The following is a 17526-nucleotide window of genomic DNA, read 5'->3' on the forward strand; positions in this document are numbered from 1 at the left end:
TTAGAGCATCAATTCTAGCTAAAATTCAACGCTACTGCTAGACATAATGGTAGCAGCTCCAATCTTGGATCTGGCAGGACTGAGCTATCATCCTAAAAGCAGGGGTACTTGGCTTACATGTGATGGTCTTGGAGTACGTTTCTTTCCGGTTTCTGCAGCTCAATGATGGCACCGTGAAAGGCGAGGAAGCAACAGAAATTTGGTAGCTCGGATCCGGAAGTGGGAGGTTGTCGTGGAAGCTGAGCTGTCTCCAAATCTCAATACTCCACCTGCTCACCGTGTGGGCTAATCGATCCTCGTCAGCAAGGGATTTACTGATAATAATAATCGCGCCAAGGTCAGAGAGACAAAGTGTGTAAACTTTCCATCCTATGCCTAAGGAGTTCAGGGTTTTCCGGGATGCTTCAGGATGGATGCCATGGTTGGTTGCTTGGGCGTTTTCCGCAGCTGATCGATGGCATCTAATGCACACGTTTGTATAGGTAAAAGATGATCTCTGGTTGGCTCGGTGGGAAAGGAAAAGACTCCTTTAGGTTGGCGTATTGTCCTGTCAGACTGGTCCTTCCTTTTTCGTGTGGAAAACAGTTCAGCAACCACTTCACCTTGCTGGGTCGTCCATGGCTTGTTTAAGACCTTTTTCGTGCTGCGGGATAGGGCAACAGGCTAGGGGTCGGTCACGTACTCATGTTTAGCAGGTTGTACTCGTTGCAAACCGGGCTTCTCGGAGTAACAGAGGAAGAGTGGATTGGTGCTTTAAGATAACAACAGTATGTTTGGCGAGAACTTTAAGCATCATACATACATGCTGCTTTAAGATAAAGTGAAGGCCTCCTCCTAAACAAGTCCTCAGTGAACGCCTATCCGAAGCCTCCCTTGCTGAGGATGAGGGGGGGCATGATGAGGCCAGAGTGGCAGGCACATTTCTGCTTGGGTTTTGCAGGAAGCAGAGCTGAGCCTTATAGGTGGGAATCTCGATCGAAAGCAATCACACCCAATAGGCTATGGACAGATAATTAACCTTTTCTCTTGCCTTGGCATTTATCGACAATCAATCAATTTACAGTGTTTGTGTATGTAAATTAACCTTAGACACACACTCTCTCTTGTCTATGACACGACCTTGCTTTGTTTCCTCTCCTCCTTTGCCAAAAGAAAAAAAAACAATGAAAGAAATGAATCTTGCCACAAGAGGGGAAAAGAAGAAAAAAAAAAGGAGAAGAGGAAATAAGTAGAAAAAACAAAAACAAAAAAGAGTTTCAAGACATGGTGTGAGCCTATCTACCACTTGCAGTTGCAGGTGCCGGGCCAATCTGAAGGCATATGGCATGGCATCCATGAGGATCGGAGGATCATCTATCAGGGCTCGGGCAGGAGATGGCGCGCCTGCTCGAGCGTCTTGGTGAACCTGGTGAGATTGAGCCTGACGTTCTGCTTGTCGAGGTAGACCGTCTTGATGGCGTCCCACCCCTTCTTGTGCACGTCGTAGGGGTGCTTCAGGTAGAAATGGTCCTCCGGGTAGAGGTCCCTCAGCGAGCTCTCCTCCAGCGACACGTTGTACTCCATGTAGTTGACGTCCATGTCCCTGGCCGGGTCCTTGAAGGTCACCCTGGTGAGCCACTCGAGCCCCCCGAAGGGCACCACCTGGATGAGCACGGCGCGGCTGGGCAGGAACACCATGTTGGTGAGCCCGGCGCCGTGCACCCCCATCATCACGTCCGCCGAGTTCACCAGCCGCGCGAAGTTGGGCATGTCCGTGTGGTTGTCCGGCTCGGCGATGCGCACGTCGAAGCGCGCCAGCGCCGCCGCGTGCGCCATGGCGCGCTCGTTCAGGAACCGCCGGGAGCTCTTGCGGGAGATGATGAGGAGGCGCGGCCGGTCCCGGCGCGGCGCGCCCGACCGCGACGCCACGGCGCGCTCCAGCCGGAACGCGCGCCGGAGGAGGCGCTTGAAGTCGGCGACGGTGACGCCCCCCGGGGACCGCGAGGGGTCGATGCCCATGGCCCGGTGGAAGGTGGCGCCGATGACGATCCGCGGGAAGCAGTGGACCTCCCGGTCATTGTCGACGTCGATGACCTCGTACCTGGACAGCTGCCGGAACAGCGGCGTGAACTTGTCGTTCCACCAGTCCTTCATCCCGCTGAGCAGGAACCGGACCTCGCCGCCGAAGTGGTGCGTGCTGGTGAAGAGCGGCACCAGCACGTCGGTGTAGTCGTGGTAGAGATTCCCCGCGAAGCCGCCGTTGGAGAAGAGGAAGGCCGGGACGGAGTGGTTGACGGTGCATAGCGGCGGCACGGCGGTGTCGTTGGCGCCGCCGAAGGGCACGAGCGTGTACTCGCGGACGTCGTCCATGGCGACGGGGTCGTGCCGGCGCGCGTACGGCTTGGTCCGCCACTCGCGGTCCAGCGGGCTGATGTAGATCTTGGAGTGGTTGCCGTCGACGCGGATGTCCCCCACCGCCGCGCACCGCTCCGAGCGCTTGCTCGTGTTGTAGCAGGTCGGGCGGCTGGGGTCGAAGTCCTCCTCCCCGATCGGGCCCTCCAGCTTGTACCTCGTGCTGTCGTAGTCCTCGTCCACCTCCGCCACCTCCAGCTCCTCCGCCGGCTTGGCTGCACGCAGGAGAAAAGCATCGAGATCATCGTCGTCAGCTCAGCTCCATCCAATTCAGGCAGCCACCGATTGCTCGTGCTCGATCGATGGTGCCAGAAAAGAGAGTGATAAAGAGGACGTACGGAAGGGGTTGGAGCAGTATCGCGCCTTGATGTAGGTGAGGACGCAGAGGGAGACGAGCATGGTGACGACCATGGCGGCGTTGCCCATCCGGCGCGGCTCCTGCCGGCCCCTCGGCTGCTTCATCGCCACCCCCCGCGCCGCCGGGCGCCGGGTCTCTGGATCTGGCTGGAGCTCGCGAGCGGGGAAGCAGCTAGCGGGCGGCAGCAGTGCAGCGGAGGGTATTAAAGGCAGGCGGGGTTCGTTCGCGCGGGCGTCGCGTCGATGGCGACCCCGCGGCGGGCGAAGGCAAAGCAACCGCGGAGAGAGAAGTTGGTGGCCTGGCCGGCCTCGCGTGGTGGGTGGCGCCCGATCGCTCGAGGCGCGAGGCCGATGGGGATGGGGCCCCGCCGGGGCAGGCAAAGGCAACCACTGCAGCAGCTACGGCCGACGGGACGGGCCCGGGAAGTGAAGGCGCGCCGCCCGCGCGCGCGAGTGCTGCTGGCCCAGCGCCCGGTAGCCGCGGCCGGCCCCAGCGGCGCACCAACCCACCCCGGGCGGCCGTCGTGTCCGTCCGTCGCCGCGCGACACGGCCGGCCCCGCGCGCCGATGCGGCTGCCCGCATCGCCGCGCGCATCCACCAACGGTAAGGTAAAGGGCGAGACGGGATCGATCGAGGTGGGCATTGGGAAATTGGCATGCCCGGGTTTCCTCCCTTGTCCACCAGGAGGACACGGACGGGATGGCCGCGCGCGCTGCAGCCTGCAGGGTGTGTGTGGCACGGTGACCGTTGGGTTCGTTATTAGCGCGTGCCGGGAAATGGCAGGGCCGTGTCGGCTAGAGACGACGGGTAGTTGGAACCAAACAAAACAGCTGCTGGGTTTACACTAGCTTTGGGGATAACACTTGACGCTGCTGGATCGGAATCTGGTGCCCTCGGTGTTGTTGGCGCCGGCAGCTAGCTGACGGGAGAGCGATCGAGGAGCTGTGCGGAGCGGCATGCCTGCGCAGCAGCTTCCGGCTGACTTCATGTTTGGCAGGTGGTGAGTGTGTGTCCGTGTGCACGTACGGGATCCAACACCGGGAGCGGAGGTTTCAGTCCCGAGAGGCGTCTTTTTCTTCCACGGTGATTTCTTTCGTGGCCTTCACGAGCGCGAATGGAAAGGGGATGGCAGAAAAAGAATCCAAAAAAAAAGATGCTAATAAGCGTTCCTCACTTATCCAGTGGAGCAGTTGCTGCGCCGTCGTCGTTCTCTGTCTCGAGAGTGCAAGCAGGCGTACGTCTTCTTGTACGAAGATCAGCACAAAACGACCCAGCGTCGTCCAGCACAAGTGTAGATTGGATTGGTAGAGATGTGCAGCTGCTGCGTCGTTCTCTGCCTTGATCGCAAAGGCAGTTACGTATGCTTCACCAAAAGTGTCCATCCGCGTGTGCATTGTCCCGCGTTCTGGAAAGTAGAAACACGCACCCACGGCTGCAGTCGATCGATCGCCCAACCACAAGACGCTTCCAGTATCATAGCTGAAGCTCTGCTGCTGTACCATCGCATACCAAGCTACGGGTCCATGTTGGGTAGTTGGAGCGTGCTGTGAACCTGTGATCTGCTACGAGGAGGAGGAGGGGGAGAAGACAGAAGAGGCGTCGCCTTCACGTGTGCGCTGGAATGGAAGGCAAGGTACCTGCTGGTGCTGGCGGCTTTCTACAAGCAACTCTGACTCCGAAGCGGGTATGGACCACGCCTGCCTGCCCCGCCACTCCCTCCCCTGCCCGGAGAGCAAATAGGATGTGTTGCTTCCGCTGCAAACAAGCTCCTGCCTGCCTGCCCTCCTGCACCTGCATTTGTGGTCGAATTGAAGCAACAGCAACGACCGCTGCTTCGACCGGACACGGCGGAATACCGTAGGGCTGCCTGTACTAGGTCGCCGGCCGGCCGGCGATCAGGTATCTCTGCCGGTCGAGAATGTCCGCGAAGAGGTCCAGCTGCTAGTCGCGCTGCTGCCAGCCTGCCGCGGGGTGGTCTATGCTCAGCTCAGGCTGCCTGCACGAGGCTTTAGGCATGCAGGAACAGTGGTGTCTCCGATCCGGCTGCTCTTTGGTCGCGTGGATGTACGCCATGGTAGTCAAGAACTCGAGATCATGGAGGTGCGGGCAGGCTTTGATTTGTCGGAGAAGGAAATGGATCGAGTATGCTTGTATCAGCAGCTGGTCCAGGGTCTAGTAGAGAAGACGTGGCTTTCGGTTCCCATGGAGGAGGGCCGGCGAAAGGGGACGACCAGCTGATTTCTGCGTGTGACCGCTCAACGTTTGTGTTTCGAGTTTGGACTCCTGAACCGGTCTAGTAGACAAGTGACGAGGAAGGTCGCCGGCTTACTTTTAAATCCTAACCAACCCAACCGGACCGGTCCATCGTGGCCTAGCAAAGAGATGGCAATGGTTCTGGGTTTGGTGTCTGCTTTGGATCAGAACCATGCCGATGTGTGACAGTCCGACAAGCGCACGGGCCTCCATCCTCCTCTGCAACATCTGCGGGCCTTGTGCAGTTGTGCTTTCGGCCTTTTCCCTTTCTAAGTCGGCCTTTTTTTTTATAAACTCCTTTTTCTTCTCCTCAATTTCTTTTAGAACAAGATGGTACTGATGCCTAAAAAAATTCAGTAAAACAAGGACCAAAAAGATCCTCTAAAAGTGCTGAAGTGATCCTACCAGTAAAGACCGAGTTTTCTCAAGTACAGAATGAGTACTCTACTGCTTTGTGTTTATTTATCTGCAGGGAAGTACAAAATGAGCTTGACCGACTTTTCAACGGCCAGCAGCGTGTCGCTGCACGAGGTCAACAAGACGTTGACCTCTGTCACTCGCACGCCTTCTTATTCAACTCAACATTTTTTTTTACAAGCAGACTAGCAAGTTGTACGCACGCACACAGGTAGCAGCAGGTCAACGACAAGCTCAGCCGCTGTTCCTGAGAGTATCTAACCGACGGAAGCTGATAGAAAATGGATTTGCCATGGAACCTTCCAAGATTGGGATCTGGTCGTCGTCGATCAGTCGGCGAGCGAAGGGAACACCCACACCGGGGGCGGCCACTTCCAGATCAGGTCCCGCGCCGCGCCGCGCGGCGGCCGGTAGCTCCCGTCGGCGAGGTCCAGCACGCCCACGTCCGGGGCCACCTCGTGGCACCGCTCGTGCGACCACGGCCCGTCGTCGGTGAAGTACACGCAGTTGCCCCTCAGCCCGGGGCAGCAGCCGCCGCCATCCACCGGGACGCACAGCGACGTGCTCTTCCCCAGGAACAGCGCGCGCCCGCCCAGGACGCGGCTGCTGCTCTTGCAGTCCACCTGCGTCCACCGGGGAAGGTCCCTTGCATCAGCGGCGGCGGCGCCGGCGCCGGCCTTCCACTCGAAGAGCTCGACGTTGGTCGTCGTGTACTCGACGCGTTCCGGCAGAGGCTCCCAGGTGTACCGCGCGTGCGCCGCGCCGCGGACCCGGTGCACCTGGAGCAGGTGCCCCGGCGCGAGCTCCACGAGGTACCTGCGGCACGCCGCCGACATGGCGCACGCGCGTGCCGAGCAGCAGCACGGCGGCGCGATCTCCCTGGACGCCGCCGGCGTCGCGTCCATGTCCCACGCCTCGACGCGCCCCGCGGCGTCCATCGTGTACACCGCTCGCCGTTGCGTCGGCCCATCAGCGATGGCCGCGCGAACGGCGTCGACCCAGCAGCGCGCGGGCGTGTCGAGCAGAGTCCACTCCGTGTCCCCTGCCCGGGCGACGGCGAGGCGGGACAGGGGCTGGCAGATGAGCAGCACGGCGTAGCCGCCCCAGGGCCCCGACGGCGCAGCCCTCCGCGGCGCGGACACGATGACGGCCTTCTCGTAGACCTCGTACCGGAGCCTGTCCGGCGCGAGCGTCTCCGGCGGGATCAGTTCGCAGCCGTCGTCGGTGAAGCAGCACCGGAGGTCGTAGCTCGCGACGCGGCCGTCCGCGCCGCGGCTGGCGTCGACGAACGGGAGCGTGGTGACGGGTGGCAGATGGACCTGCGCGCCGGTGACCGGGTTCAGGAGTTGCAGCTCCGAGCGGGCGTCGGCGGTGACGAGCCACCCGTCGGGCGACGAGCCGACGCAGAGACGGTGCGAGGCGGCGGGCGCCGGCTGCCGGATGGCGTACGCCCTGCCCTCCGCCAGGCTCAGGAACCGCGCCTCCGAGAACTTGGCGTCGCCGCCGCCACCGCCGCCCCGCCGCGCGGTCGGGTTGAAGGGGAGCATGAGCCACGGGGACAGCGGCGCGGCGCTGCCAGGAGCGCCGGAGGCCGACTGCCACGCGGTACAGACGGCGGGGAAGCGGAGGCGGTCCGGCACGGGGAGGCGGCCGAGGACGGACTCGAGGAGGTCGCGCGGGAGGTCCGCCCAGCCCGGCGGCCCCCCGCCGGCGGCGGCGAGCTTGCTCATGGTTGGCATTAGCGGCGGCGCGCGGAACACGATCGCATGAAGCGATTGGGTTGTTCGCGTCGAAGGTTTGCGTGCAGATGGCAGGCACTTAAACTCCGCCGGTCCTCGCCGCTGTTCCACCGTGTCGTGCCCCATGTATTTCTCGGATGCCGCCGGCGCGGGCGGAGTTTTACTGGGTCGGAATACTAGCAACGGCTCTGCCTCTGACCAGCCTGGTCACTTGGCCAGTCTGATCGTCGTCGTCGTCGTCGCGTGAGGAAAGGGGAAGGACGGGATGGGCACGGCGCGAACCATGTACGTAGACAGAGACAGTGGGCGCTCCTCTTTTCCTCCCGTTCGGCGGTCCCGGTCGCGTGCCTTTGGCGGGCCGGTTTTGGCGGTCGGGCCGTCGTCTGTCCGTAGCATTTTGGCGGGCAGGCCGCCAGCGTAGTCAATTTGTGCGGGCTGTTCCTGTTCCGTGGCCAGTGGTGGTGCGTAGGTGGTGTGGTCGCTTGATAATTGAACTGGGCCAAATGTTTCGGTTCCTTTTATTTTTCTTTTTACCAAAACTCACTGCAGTCTAGCCCGTTCTTCTTCTCCTGCTTTTTCTAACCATCCCATTAAAAAAAGACATGCTTACGTACATGTCTCTCTCACCTACCACTAAATAAATAATTAGCCAAAGATATGACAAGTATGGTCACGTGAGGGAAGGACTCTCCACTATGGTTTGCCTAGTAATCATTTATTTTTTGAAATGAGTATTCTATTATAATAACAAAACAAGTAAAAGCAAAAGTTGAACGTTTGATATGATGACACAAAATAAGATAGAAATCAGCAAACAAACTATGACATGTTAAGAAGGACATATGCGACCCTCTTGTGGTGCTGCATTACATACAGAATTCATGAAACTTGGCACTTAGATACATAAGTATGGAGGCTCGTATACACATTCGCTTCCTCTTCTTGTGCCTAAGATGTCTGTCTCAACTCAAGACAAACCAATTTGTGAGATGAGTAGAAGAAAATATGGTTTGAAAGTTTTTTAAAAAAGACATATTTGCTATTGAAGAAAAAAAATGGATGGTGCTTTTATTTGCCATTGAGGTGCCAATGGCACACAGACAGTGGCTAATAAGAGATCATGTGCCAAATTGCAATGGCAGGAGAGAAACTATTCCATAAAAATAATATTTTTTTGCGGGTAAAAAATAACATGGATTATCCAAAAATGACTTTAATGATGAACTAAAATCAGTGGAAAAAAAGGCTACAACCGGAGTTTCAACTAATTTTGTGTCGATCCTTTTTTTAATGCGCAAGAGATCTGCATATCTTTGTATTATAAAAGAAGTTTTGTGTCGGATTTTATAACGTGCCGCACAGACGCACCGCGCACAGCAGTGCCTTGATTTGCGAAAAAAAACTTTCAACGGAGCCGACAAAAGCACTCCAGGTGCATACTGGGCCTAGAACAATCGTAGAAATAAAAAGAAAAACTCCACGCGCGTGACCTTTGCGGGCCGTCTTCTGTTCGGATAATTTAGCGGGCCGCACTAATCATCTGTGTGCCGCAACCGTGGGCTGTCTCATAGCCGGCCACCTTTTGAATGTCAACCCGGGCAATGCCCCTCGGTTTCTTCTTTTTTTTCCCCCCCACCAAAATTCATTTGCGTCTTCGCCTGGTCGCCCTATCCAAGTATCCAGAGTGATCCAGACAGAGCGGAGAGCAGACATGGCTAGCACTACTCTATCCCCGTTTGCAAGGTCAGAATGCTGCATCGATGCAGGTTCAGAATCGTGGCCACTTGGTAAATGGCGATAGCATATTGCTGCTACTCTGACACCAGATGCTCGTCAAACCTCCTATCCTAATCGTCGGTCAACCGTACAATACGATACAAAATTCGCCGAAATAAAAGACTACTAGTAAATCCCATCTGTTATTTTTTTTGTTTAAGAAAAGAGAAAACTCCATCTCAATGCCGACCGCGAGGCTCTAGAGCCAGCAGGTGCACGCCCATGCCGGTAGTTGGGAACTGGAAGCTTCCATGCCCGTCCTTGTGCTTATCATCATCTCTTAAGTCTTAATCCCCGTTGTGCTTTGTGTATGGCGTTGCATGTCAGTTCGACTGTTCTTTTCGGCTTCCGCAAGCTTCCTGCTTCGTCAGTTTCTAAGTCTCCCGAGCTTTGTTTCAAAAAAAAAAGTCTCTCGAGCTCGCTGTTCTCTACAATTCTTCCTTTGTCATGGCCGGGCAAGGCAGCAAAAGACACAGCTTGGAGGCGTAGTATATGCGGCGGTCGAAAGGGGGCGAGGCCACAACCACCATGATGACGCAAATGACACACAACACTAAGTATACTAGTACTACTAATTAACTGTGGTTCACTAACTAATGACAAGCTGCCACTTTGATACTTTGCATAAATAAAGTACTTAGTCCTATTAAGGAGAAAAGAAAACGATGGCAAGAAGGGAGGGGGGAAAAGGTGTGGCACAAGCCACAAGCTTTGCATTGCAGTCTGGTTAACCTCCCCTGCCATTCTGTTGCTGGCTGCTGCCTTTGCTCATGTGATTCCTCTGCGCCCATGTGCCCACGGCTACCGGACAATTCCTTGTGCCGGGGCAGCCAGGCGATGCCAAACCCATAGATCTGTCAGTGGTATCAGTCAGTATCACCACCAACCAGCTGCTGTAAACTTTGTTGATCCGGCTGGCCCTCTGAGTTCACTCGGTTTCCAAGATGCGATCCCCACATGGCGCACGTCTGACCTCGCGATCGTGCCTACAAATGTGGCACATCTGCCGGCTCGATCCCGATCGGCCAGATGATGAAACCGATCGCGTGCAATCTGAAGATCCGCGACAGGCTCGCCTGCAAATTCCAGCGGCTTCTCGCAGGCCTCTCTACTTGCTCAACCGATGGATGCCGGAGCCAACGAAGACGACGACCCCAAAAGACGAAGCAGCGTCGGTTCCCGTGACCGGAAAAAGGAAAAAGAAAAGCGTTGAGGAAACGTGGTTTCCATGAACTCGCTGCTATCTCCCAGCTGGTTCAACCGACGAGCCCCGGCGAATTATAAAACCCACCCCCTTTCAAATCGTGGATTCTTCTCCACGGCCACTACCCGCCTGCCTCGCTGTTCTTGGCGATTAACAAATCGGATTGTTAATTCCGGCCTGGTTTTCTATTCATAACTAGTCGCCCCCTGCCTGCCATTGTACTTCTCCTGCTTCAAAAGCCGATGAAATCGCCATGCATTTATGGGGTGCCAGGGTAGCGGCTCTCGGTTTTGTATGGTTGTAAAGCTGCCGATCTTGTCCGTGGAGTGGGTGGAGGCGGAGCTGCGGGTGCTTCGTCGGCGGAGATGAAGCCGGCGGCGAGGAGCAAGAAGGGCAGGGGGGTCTTCTGCAACCTCCCGCTGCTGCTCCTCATCGGGGCCATCCAGTTCTTGGTCATCTACTCCCCCGCCATTGATCGGTACATGGTCATGATCACAAAAGGTACGCGTGCTATGTCATTCGATCATCACGCATTGCGTTTTCTGAGAGAAGAATTAGCCGCATTCGCATTCTAATTTCTCGGGGTAGTCATCTGGCTGTTTCTGAATGAATGGCGAGGTTCAGTTGACTTGATGCTAGTTCTGACAGTGATCAGTTTGATGGGGTGATTTCGTTTGCAGGCAAGCCTGGGTTCCCATCGCTGCTGCTGGACGGCAGGAGAGGATTCAAATTGGTGGAGGAGGAGTTCGTGCCGGAGCCCCGCGTGGCGTGCGACTTCGCGGACCCGAGGTCGGACGTGTGCGAGCTGGAGGGCGCCATCCGCATCCGCGGGAGCACGTCGGAGGTGTTCGTGGTGGCCCCGGGCGGCGCCGGCGCGGCGAACGTGACGGGGCTCCGCGCGGGCATGAACGCCACGAGCTGGACAATCCAGCCGTACACGCGCAAGGGCGAGGCCCGGGTGATGCGCGGCATCACGGAGCTGAAGGTGCGGGTGGTGGCCGCCGGCGAGGCGCCGCCGTGCACGGTGCGGCACGACGTCCCGGCGGTGGTGTACTCCAACGGCGGGTACTGCGGCAACTACTACCACGACTTCAACGACAACATCATCCCGCTGTTCATCACGTCGCGGCACCTGGGCGGCGAGGTGCAGCTGCTGGTGGCGCAGAAGCAGCGGTGGTGGTTCCACAAGTACCGGGAGATTGTGGACGGGCTGACCAACTACGAGGCGGTGGACCTGGGCGGAGACGGCGGCGAGGTGCGGTGCTTCCAGCGCGCCACCCTGGGGTTGCGCAGCCACAAGGACCTGAGCATCGACCCGCGCCGCGCGCCGCGCAACCTGTCCATGGTGGACTTCAAGCGCTTCCTGATGTGGCGGTACGCGCTGCCGCGGGAGCACGCGATCCGGACGGAGGACGAGGAGCCCGGGGGGGCGGCGAGGCCGCGGCTGCTGATCATCGCCCGGCGGTCGCGGCGGCGGTTCGTGAACCTGCCGGAGATCGTGGCGCTGGCGGAGGAGGTCGGATTCGACGTGACGACGTCGGACGTGATGTCGCCGCCGCCGTCCAAGAAGACTGCTACAGGGGCGGGGGCAGGGACAAGAGCAGGAACAGCGGCGGCGGCGGGCGACGAGGGGCACGCGCGCATGGCGGACGCGTCGGCGCTGGTGAACTCGTTCGACGCGATGCTGGCGGTGCACGGGTCCGGGCTGACGAACCTGGTGTTCCTGCCGATGAACGCGGTGGTGGTGCAGGTGGTGCCGCTCGGTCGGATGGAGGGTCTCGCCATGGACGAGTACGGGGTGCCGCCGCGGGACATGAACATGCGGTACCTGCAGTACAACATCACGGCGGAGGAGAGCACGCTGTCGGAGGCGTTCCCGCGGATGCACCCGGTGTTCCTGGACCCCATGCCCATCCACAAGCAGAGCTGGTCGCTCGTCAAGGATATCTATCTCGGGCAGCAGGACGTGAGGCTCAACCTCCGCCGCTTCAGGCCCGTCCTCGAGAAGGCCATCCGCCTGCTCCGGTGACGGCGACCGGCCACCGGCGAGAGGGCCTTAACTGACTGATTGATTGCTCGCCCCGGCCCCGGCGGCGGCGGCGGCTCTCCGTGCGAGGTGTGACTACAGGAACAGGAAGATACAGTGATCGACACCGTGTTTCTTTTCTTTTTTCTCCTCGAATTTCATCACACGACATGTAAAATTTCAGGTGCTGTACAATCGGTTAGTAGAGAGTCCTCGTTGCTGCTCAAAGCGGCGACGGTTTTGAATGATACCTACGGAGTACAATGATGAGCACAAGCGTGCGCGTCCCCCTGATTGAGCTGCAGCCAACAAACGGAACAAAATCATGTGATCCGGGTAGGAGCTCGTGCTGGCCGTCACCCACACGGCAGGAGAGACATTCGGTGCACGCACCGACGGGAAGGGTAGTTGGGGCCGACGGGCCGCCCGTCGTCGGTGTGGAAAGGACTTGGGCCGTGTCGGCCGCGCGGTGGTGGTGAGTGGGCTGGAGGAGACATGTCTTGGCCATGGACAAACGGGCCCCGGCCTAGTAAGGTGATAGGGAATTATTAGGCCTTTTCCTCGTCTTTCTACGTTCGATGCTAAAATTTGTCGGTCCAGGGCCCAGTATGAATTCGCTGGACCCGTCCGTCACAGAGAGAACGAAGCACAAAATCCTCTCTCCCGCGCGCGATAGATACGTGCACGATAGCCAACGGTCAGTGGGCAGTGGCTCAGTGGTCATTACACATCACACGTCAGCGGTGGCAGTCAAAGCCAGGTTAAAATCGCACGGATGCGCACGCATTCTTCACTCTTCACACACACAGTCGCCGAGTCACGGATTGCTATGCTAGCTTAGGGGGACTGGACTCTTCGGAGTTCAACCGCAGTTACTCCCTTCTTATCTACTCCAATCCGTGGAACTGATCGACAGTGCATGCACCGCATGCAGAGCTCGAACGTGTCGAGTGAGGTGCCGCCAAGCCACGGCCGATGCCATGCTGGCAGCTCCCTCTCGTCCCGGCGAGCTCCAAATCCTTTATTTCCTCTATAAAAGGCCGCCGCGCGCGCGCTCCACTCTTCGTGTGCTTCTCGTTCTTCCTCGACTGATCACTGATCGTGTTAGGCTAGCCAGGAGAGAGAGGAAGCATGGGTGGCAAGGGAGGAGGAGGCGGAGGGGGTGGAAAGGGCGGCGGCGGAGGAGGTGGCGGCGGCGGAGGCAAGGGTGGTGGAGGTGGAGGCAGGAGCGGCGGCGGCGGAGGAGGAAAGGGAGGCGGCTCCGGGTCCGGGGGAGCTCATGGCTCCGGCTCGGCCAAGTCTGGCAGTGGCGGCCATGCCGGTCACGGAGGCGGCGGCGCAGGGAAGGCGAGTGCCGGTGGCTGTGGCGGCGGGATGATGAAGGCTCCCGGCGGCGACGGCGGGTGCATCTCCCGCTCCGATTTCGAGTCCAACCCCCAGGGATACTTCCAGGGCCTCCACCAGGGAGGCAAGTAGAGTTTAGCCGGAGAACGTCTGCCTGTACGGGCTGCTGCCTGCAAGTGTGTTCGTGCGCATGGACCGTGAGTGTCCATAGCAGTAGCTTCTAAATAATGTAAAGTGCTGCGGCGGCAGCAGCCCTAGATAGCCTTCTACCACTCTTATCGTTTCGGTTTTCTCGCTTAGCTTGTTTCAAACTACCTATCAGCTATGGATCATGCAATGTGAATGCTTGTGAATGCAAGGTGCAGTGCCAAGTGTGTGAGATTTTTTTTTCTTTTTTGATTTTGAGATTTTTTTTTTTGACAGTGCAGTGTGACAGCGTACAGCGAAGCACTGTCCAACAGTCCAAGTATTTGCCGTCAGCCCACACAGAGCTCAAACTCAAAGTTTGAGCCTGGCAAGCCGGGCCCAAGTGTATTGTCGGTCCCGGCCCAGCTCAGAAACTTCCGCACCACGTATGAGGCCCATGGGCCTAATCCTCCGTCTGGAATGTTTCCCCCATTCTCCCCCTGGTCACGCCACTGCCGTTTCCCCTTCCCCTTTCCCTTTTTCCCACTCCCCCCGGTCCTCTGCGCTGCCTTCCCACTTCACCAGACCACCACCCCGACCGCCAACTGCCGGACGCAAGCGCCGACACCGCCGAGACCCCACCTCACCGGATCGCCTCCGCCGACCGCCCCGAGTTGAGGGTTCGTAGCTCGATCCCGCTCTCTGCGCTGCCTGCGTGTTTCCGATCTAGCGCTGCCCCCTCATTCGGCGGTTCCGTCTGGGTCAATTTCGCCCCTCAGTCTAGTCGAGTCGTCGCGATCGTGGCGCCGATCTGATCCGTTCGTGTAGTGGTGGGGTTTTTCGGTCGGCCGCTTGCTTCGCTTGCTGTGTTCCGGTGCGCTTTCACTGCGAGGGTCGTCTCGGGCGGTTCGGATTCGTAGGCCCTAGTTCGTTTGATCGGGTCGGTGACGCGAAGAGGGAAATGCTGCTGATTTGTCTCCGTTTGTGGTGATGGTGTTCCTTCAGTAGACTAGAATCTGGTCCAGATTTATTTTAGTCTTGGAGCTGCTGTATCCTGCACACGGAATGGAAGAACTGGTAACTGGTAACCTGTAAGGTTAGGTAGATTATTATCAGCAATAGGCAATTATTTGTTATAGCAAGATTTACAGCGATTTGTGCCTATTATTTGCATTATTACCCGTCCAGTGTGGTATCTTGATGTATTAGGTTAGTTGTAATTCTGATACTGGTCTGGTATGGCATATTGACTCTAATTGCTATGGTTATTCGGCGTTATATCGGTCAGAATGCTTGTAGGCTCACATAAGCACCCACTCTTGTTCTTTTAAATCGCTCCATTTGATGTAAGTTACTAGATCTTGGCCAGCGATGGAGGCATTGACTGTAACTTTACGGAAATCACTACTTGTTCTACGAAATGGGTTCAGTAAACAGTTTGTTGCCACTGAGATTTAGTTCTATAACTCCAGCGCAACAAGCAAATCACAGTCTAGGAGATTTTCTCCTCTTTTATTTTTTGTGAATCCATTTTGATATCTCAAGGCACTAGTCAGATTGTGCATAACTTCGTCGATGATCACTTTTAACTCTCACACAAGGCATTATTGTTCACTAAAAGGAAACTATGGCCACAAAAGTTCCAAGCAGTGCAATCTTCACTTAAATTTCATGTGCCTGTTGTGTATAGTTAGTTGTTCTTGATGCTAGTTAGGGAGCTATGCCTATTATCTGCAAATGAACAAATGGTGCTGTTTCTGATTAACGTGATGGTGCCATGTTGGAGCCTTCTAGTCTTGATGAGAAAAGAAACAGTTTCATTTCACTTTTGTCTTTGAAGTTATCATTCTCAAGGTTTGAGAAATTCTGTGCACATGTTTATTGTATCCTGTATGGTGATATTAAAGGCAAAATGCATGCCTTTGGAAATTTACTCTTCTGTAATGTATTCTGGATTACTATAGTGCAATGAGATTAATTTGATGCACTCCAATACTGAAATTGGTACATGTGATCAAAATCTGTACTAACCCTGTCGAGACTTCTGATTTTAATATTGTCCTTTCTTATCAGTCTCTTAACTTGTGCGAGTTTGGACTTGGCACTTGGGACCATATTGTCTCTTGATATAAGGCATGCATGGCCACTTTTTAGCTGTGTTTCCTGTTATTATGTCTGTAACTTGTATTTGTTGCTGTTGTGATTGCCACGTAGATATTTGCACTGAATTTCCCCCTCTGCACATTTACAGGTTTGTTGATCAAAGAACCATGGAAGGGTCGTTCCAGTTGAACCCAAATGCCAGTCCTTTCATACCTGGATCCCTGAGTTCATTTGCAGACAAGGCCCCAGAAAACCAAGCAGGTGAGAGTAAAAGCAATTTTCTAATGGCTCTGCAGGTTTCCAACTCTCAGATTTGGTTTATTCATATGACTACAGTCAGACCTGAGACTTCCTAACATTTTTTCAGAGTCATCATCAAAGGGCGACTCTTCTGGTGACACTTTTGATCCTTCTGAGTATGAGAAAAATGACATGGATCCACTTGCTCTAGCCAAAATGGTCGTTTCAATGTTCCCAAATGTCTCCACAGATTTCATTGATGAGCTACTCAAGTCAACTGATTTTGACATAAATCTGACTGTTGATATGCTTAATGAGCTGAGCTCACAAGATATGCTTCATGGTGATGCTGAAGATATCAATGACCTCCATGATGACCAGGTATTTTAAACTCTTCCTCCCTCCCTCTCTCTACCTCCCTCTCTCTAAATTTTGGTAAGCTAACCATTTGCAAGTATATGCTATGATGCAAAACGTACACTGATTGTGCCCCTTTGGATAAGGCTTTTGTGCATTGCTCACTTCTTCTGTTTATTGGTCGTCTTATTCATCGCAGGGCCTATCTGGTGAGAATTACCACTGTGTTGAAGTGTCTGAGAGTAGCAGCAATCTCAATCAAGGTCTGCAGAATGAGAAGTCAGCAACAACTTCTGATGTGAAATCTGTCCTGCCAAAGTTCTCAAATATCAATTTGCTTGACAATGACCTGGTATGTGGTCTTCTTGTGCTGTTTATACCTTTACATGTATTATTGCTGAAGATAATGGTGGGAAGTGGTAACTCTACCGATTGCCCTCTTGAACAACCTTTCCTGATCCGCTTATTTATTGCAGTGCGTGCCTGATGATAAGTCAGCGGGGGCTTCAGTTGCAAAGTGATCTTCATGTCAAGACGCTCTGTTTGATCCAAATTACTGCATTCTGATGTACATATTAGTTGCACCCAGAAGTGTGGCTTGGAGGACAAAGCAGTGGAAGCAATGATTCCATTTCCGTTCGCAGAGCTAGCTTGCTGTTTCTGGTCGCCATCCTGAGTTTCGAATCCCTTGTTCAGCTCTTTTGGACCTTAGTAGCTAGATATTTCTGGTGGTTATCCTGCGTTTTACACCCCTTGGCTCGCTCATCAAGACCATGTAATACCTGGTGGTCGTCCTGATTTTTACACCCCTTGGTTGGTACATTTGGGTTTGGTACTCAAGTCAGTTCGAACCCTGCAAGTTATGCTGCGACAGCTCTTTTGTGTGTGATATTCTGGGAGTGTTATCCATACTGCTTGTGGTGCGGTTTACTGGATTACCAGTCATATATGAATACTAGCTTTATCAGATCATGTCACCTTTCAGTCGTTTTACATGTCTGATTGCCTGTTTTGTTCAAACTTGTGTTGTGAGCGCGAAACTAAATCTCATGCCATTTCCACAAGGTAGCTGCCGTTGCAGTTAGATGAAAAACAGAGAGAGGACACCAACACAACTTTACTCGCACGAAACAAAACTCAAAAACATCACGGAAACAACCAAACTAACCGGCATAACACATAGCTAGGCTCA

General features: G+C 55.4%; 5 protein-coding genes across 6 annotated transcripts; 3 read left to right on the plus strand and 2 right to left on the minus strand.

The window, feature by feature from the left end:
• Positions 1-1013: 1013 nt before the first annotated feature.
• Positions 1014-2936, minus strand: LOC112889709 (protein O-linked-mannose beta-1,4-N-acetylglucosaminyltransferase 2-like). The gene is made up of 2 exons (XM_025956464.1): positions 2730-2936; positions 1014-2606 (listed from the first exon to the last, which is right to left on the minus strand). Exons 1-2 carry the CDS (start codon positions 2851-2853, stop codon positions 1357-1359), a joined length of 1374 nt encoding a protein of 457 aa, XP_025812249.1. The 5' UTR covers positions 2854-2936; the 3' UTR covers positions 1014-1356.
• Positions 2937-5480: 2544 nt separating this feature from the next.
• On the minus strand, positions 5481-7149 carry LOC112889065. Its single transcript, XM_025955548.1, has one exon. It carries the CDS (start codon positions 7147-7149, stop codon positions 5749-5751), a length of 1401 nt encoding a protein of 466 aa, XP_025811333.1. The 3' UTR covers positions 5481-5748.
• A 2716-nt stretch (positions 7150-9865) lies between these two features.
• On the plus strand, positions 9866-12412 carry LOC112889670. The gene is made up of 2 exons (XM_025956416.1): positions 9866-10639; positions 10819-12412. The coding sequence occupies exons 1-2, from the start codon at positions 10504-10506 to the stop codon at positions 12165-12167; spliced, it is 1485 nt and encodes a 494-aa protein (XP_025812201.1). The 5' UTR covers positions 9866-10503; the 3' UTR covers positions 12168-12412.
• An 883-nt stretch (positions 12413-13295) lies between these two features.
• LOC112888478 (putative glycine-rich cell wall structural protein 1) lies at positions 13296-13640 on the plus strand. Its single transcript, XM_025954700.1, has one exon. The coding sequence runs from the start codon at positions 13296-13298 to the stop codon at positions 13638-13640; it is 345 nt and encodes a 114-aa protein (XP_025810485.1).
• Positions 13641-14176: 536 nt separating this feature from the next.
• LOC112888542 lies at positions 14177-17301 on the plus strand. Of its 2 annotated transcripts, none has more exons than XM_025954769.1 (5): positions 14177-14314; positions 15886-15998; positions 16105-16358; positions 16534-16686; positions 16811-17301. In XM_025954769.1, exons 2-5 carry the CDS (start codon positions 15905-15907, stop codon positions 16853-16855), a joined length of 546 nt encoding a protein of 181 aa, XP_025810554.1. In that variant the 5' UTR covers positions 14177-14314; positions 15886-15904; the 3' UTR covers positions 16856-17301. The 2 variants fall into 2 exon arrangements, with proteins under 2 accessions (XP_025810554.1, XP_025810555.1); XM_025954770.1 differs by lacking the exon at positions 14177-14314 and adding an exon at positions 15738-15767.
• Positions 17302-17526: the final 225 nt, after the last annotated feature.

The sequence above is a fragment of the Panicum hallii genome, chromosome 4 (genome assembly GCF_002211085.1).
Source record: "Panicum hallii strain FIL2 chromosome 4, PHallii_v3.1, whole genome shotgun sequence".
Classification (NCBI taxonomy): domain Eukaryota; kingdom Viridiplantae; phylum Streptophyta; class Magnoliopsida; order Poales; family Poaceae; genus Panicum; species Panicum hallii.

Excerpts from the sequence above, each read along its gene's own strand:
- LOC112889709 (XM_025956464.1), bottom strand. The coding sequence starts at position 2,853 with ATGAAGCAGCCGAGGGGCCGGCAGGAGCCGCGCCGGATGGGCAACGCC. Across the intron at positions 2,607-2,729 it reads ATACTGCTCCAACCCCTTCC|CCAAGCCGGCGGAGGAGCTG; the intron begins GTACGTCCTCTT and ends TCCTGCGTGCAG.
- LOC112889065 (XM_025955548.1), bottom strand. The coding sequence starts at position 7,149 with ATGAGCAAGCTCGCCGCCGCCGGCGGGGGGCCGCCGGGCTGGGCGGAC.
- LOC112889670 (XM_025956416.1), top strand. The coding sequence starts at position 10,504 with ATGAAGCCGGCGGCGAGGAGCAAGAAGGGCAGGGGGGTCTTCTGCAAC. Across the intron at positions 10,640-10,818 it reads CATGGTCATGATCACAAAAG|GCAAGCCTGGGTTCCCATCG; the intron begins GTACGCGTGCTA and ends TTTCGTTTGCAG.
- LOC112888478 (XM_025954700.1), top strand. The coding sequence starts at position 13,296 with ATGGGTGGCAAGGGAGGAGGAGGCGGAGGGGGTGGAAAGGGCGGCGGC.
- LOC112888542 (XM_025954769.1), top strand. The coding sequence starts at position 15,905 with ATGGAAGGGTCGTTCCAGTTGAACCCAAATGCCAGTCCTTTCATACCT. Across the intron at positions 15,999-16,104 it reads GGCCCCAGAAAACCAAGCAG|AGTCATCATCAAAGGGCGAC; the intron begins GTGAGAGTAAAA and ends ACATTTTTTCAG. Across the intron at positions 16,359-16,533 it reads ATGACCTCCATGATGACCAG|GGCCTATCTGGTGAGAATTA; the intron begins GTATTTTAAACT and ends TATTCATCGCAG.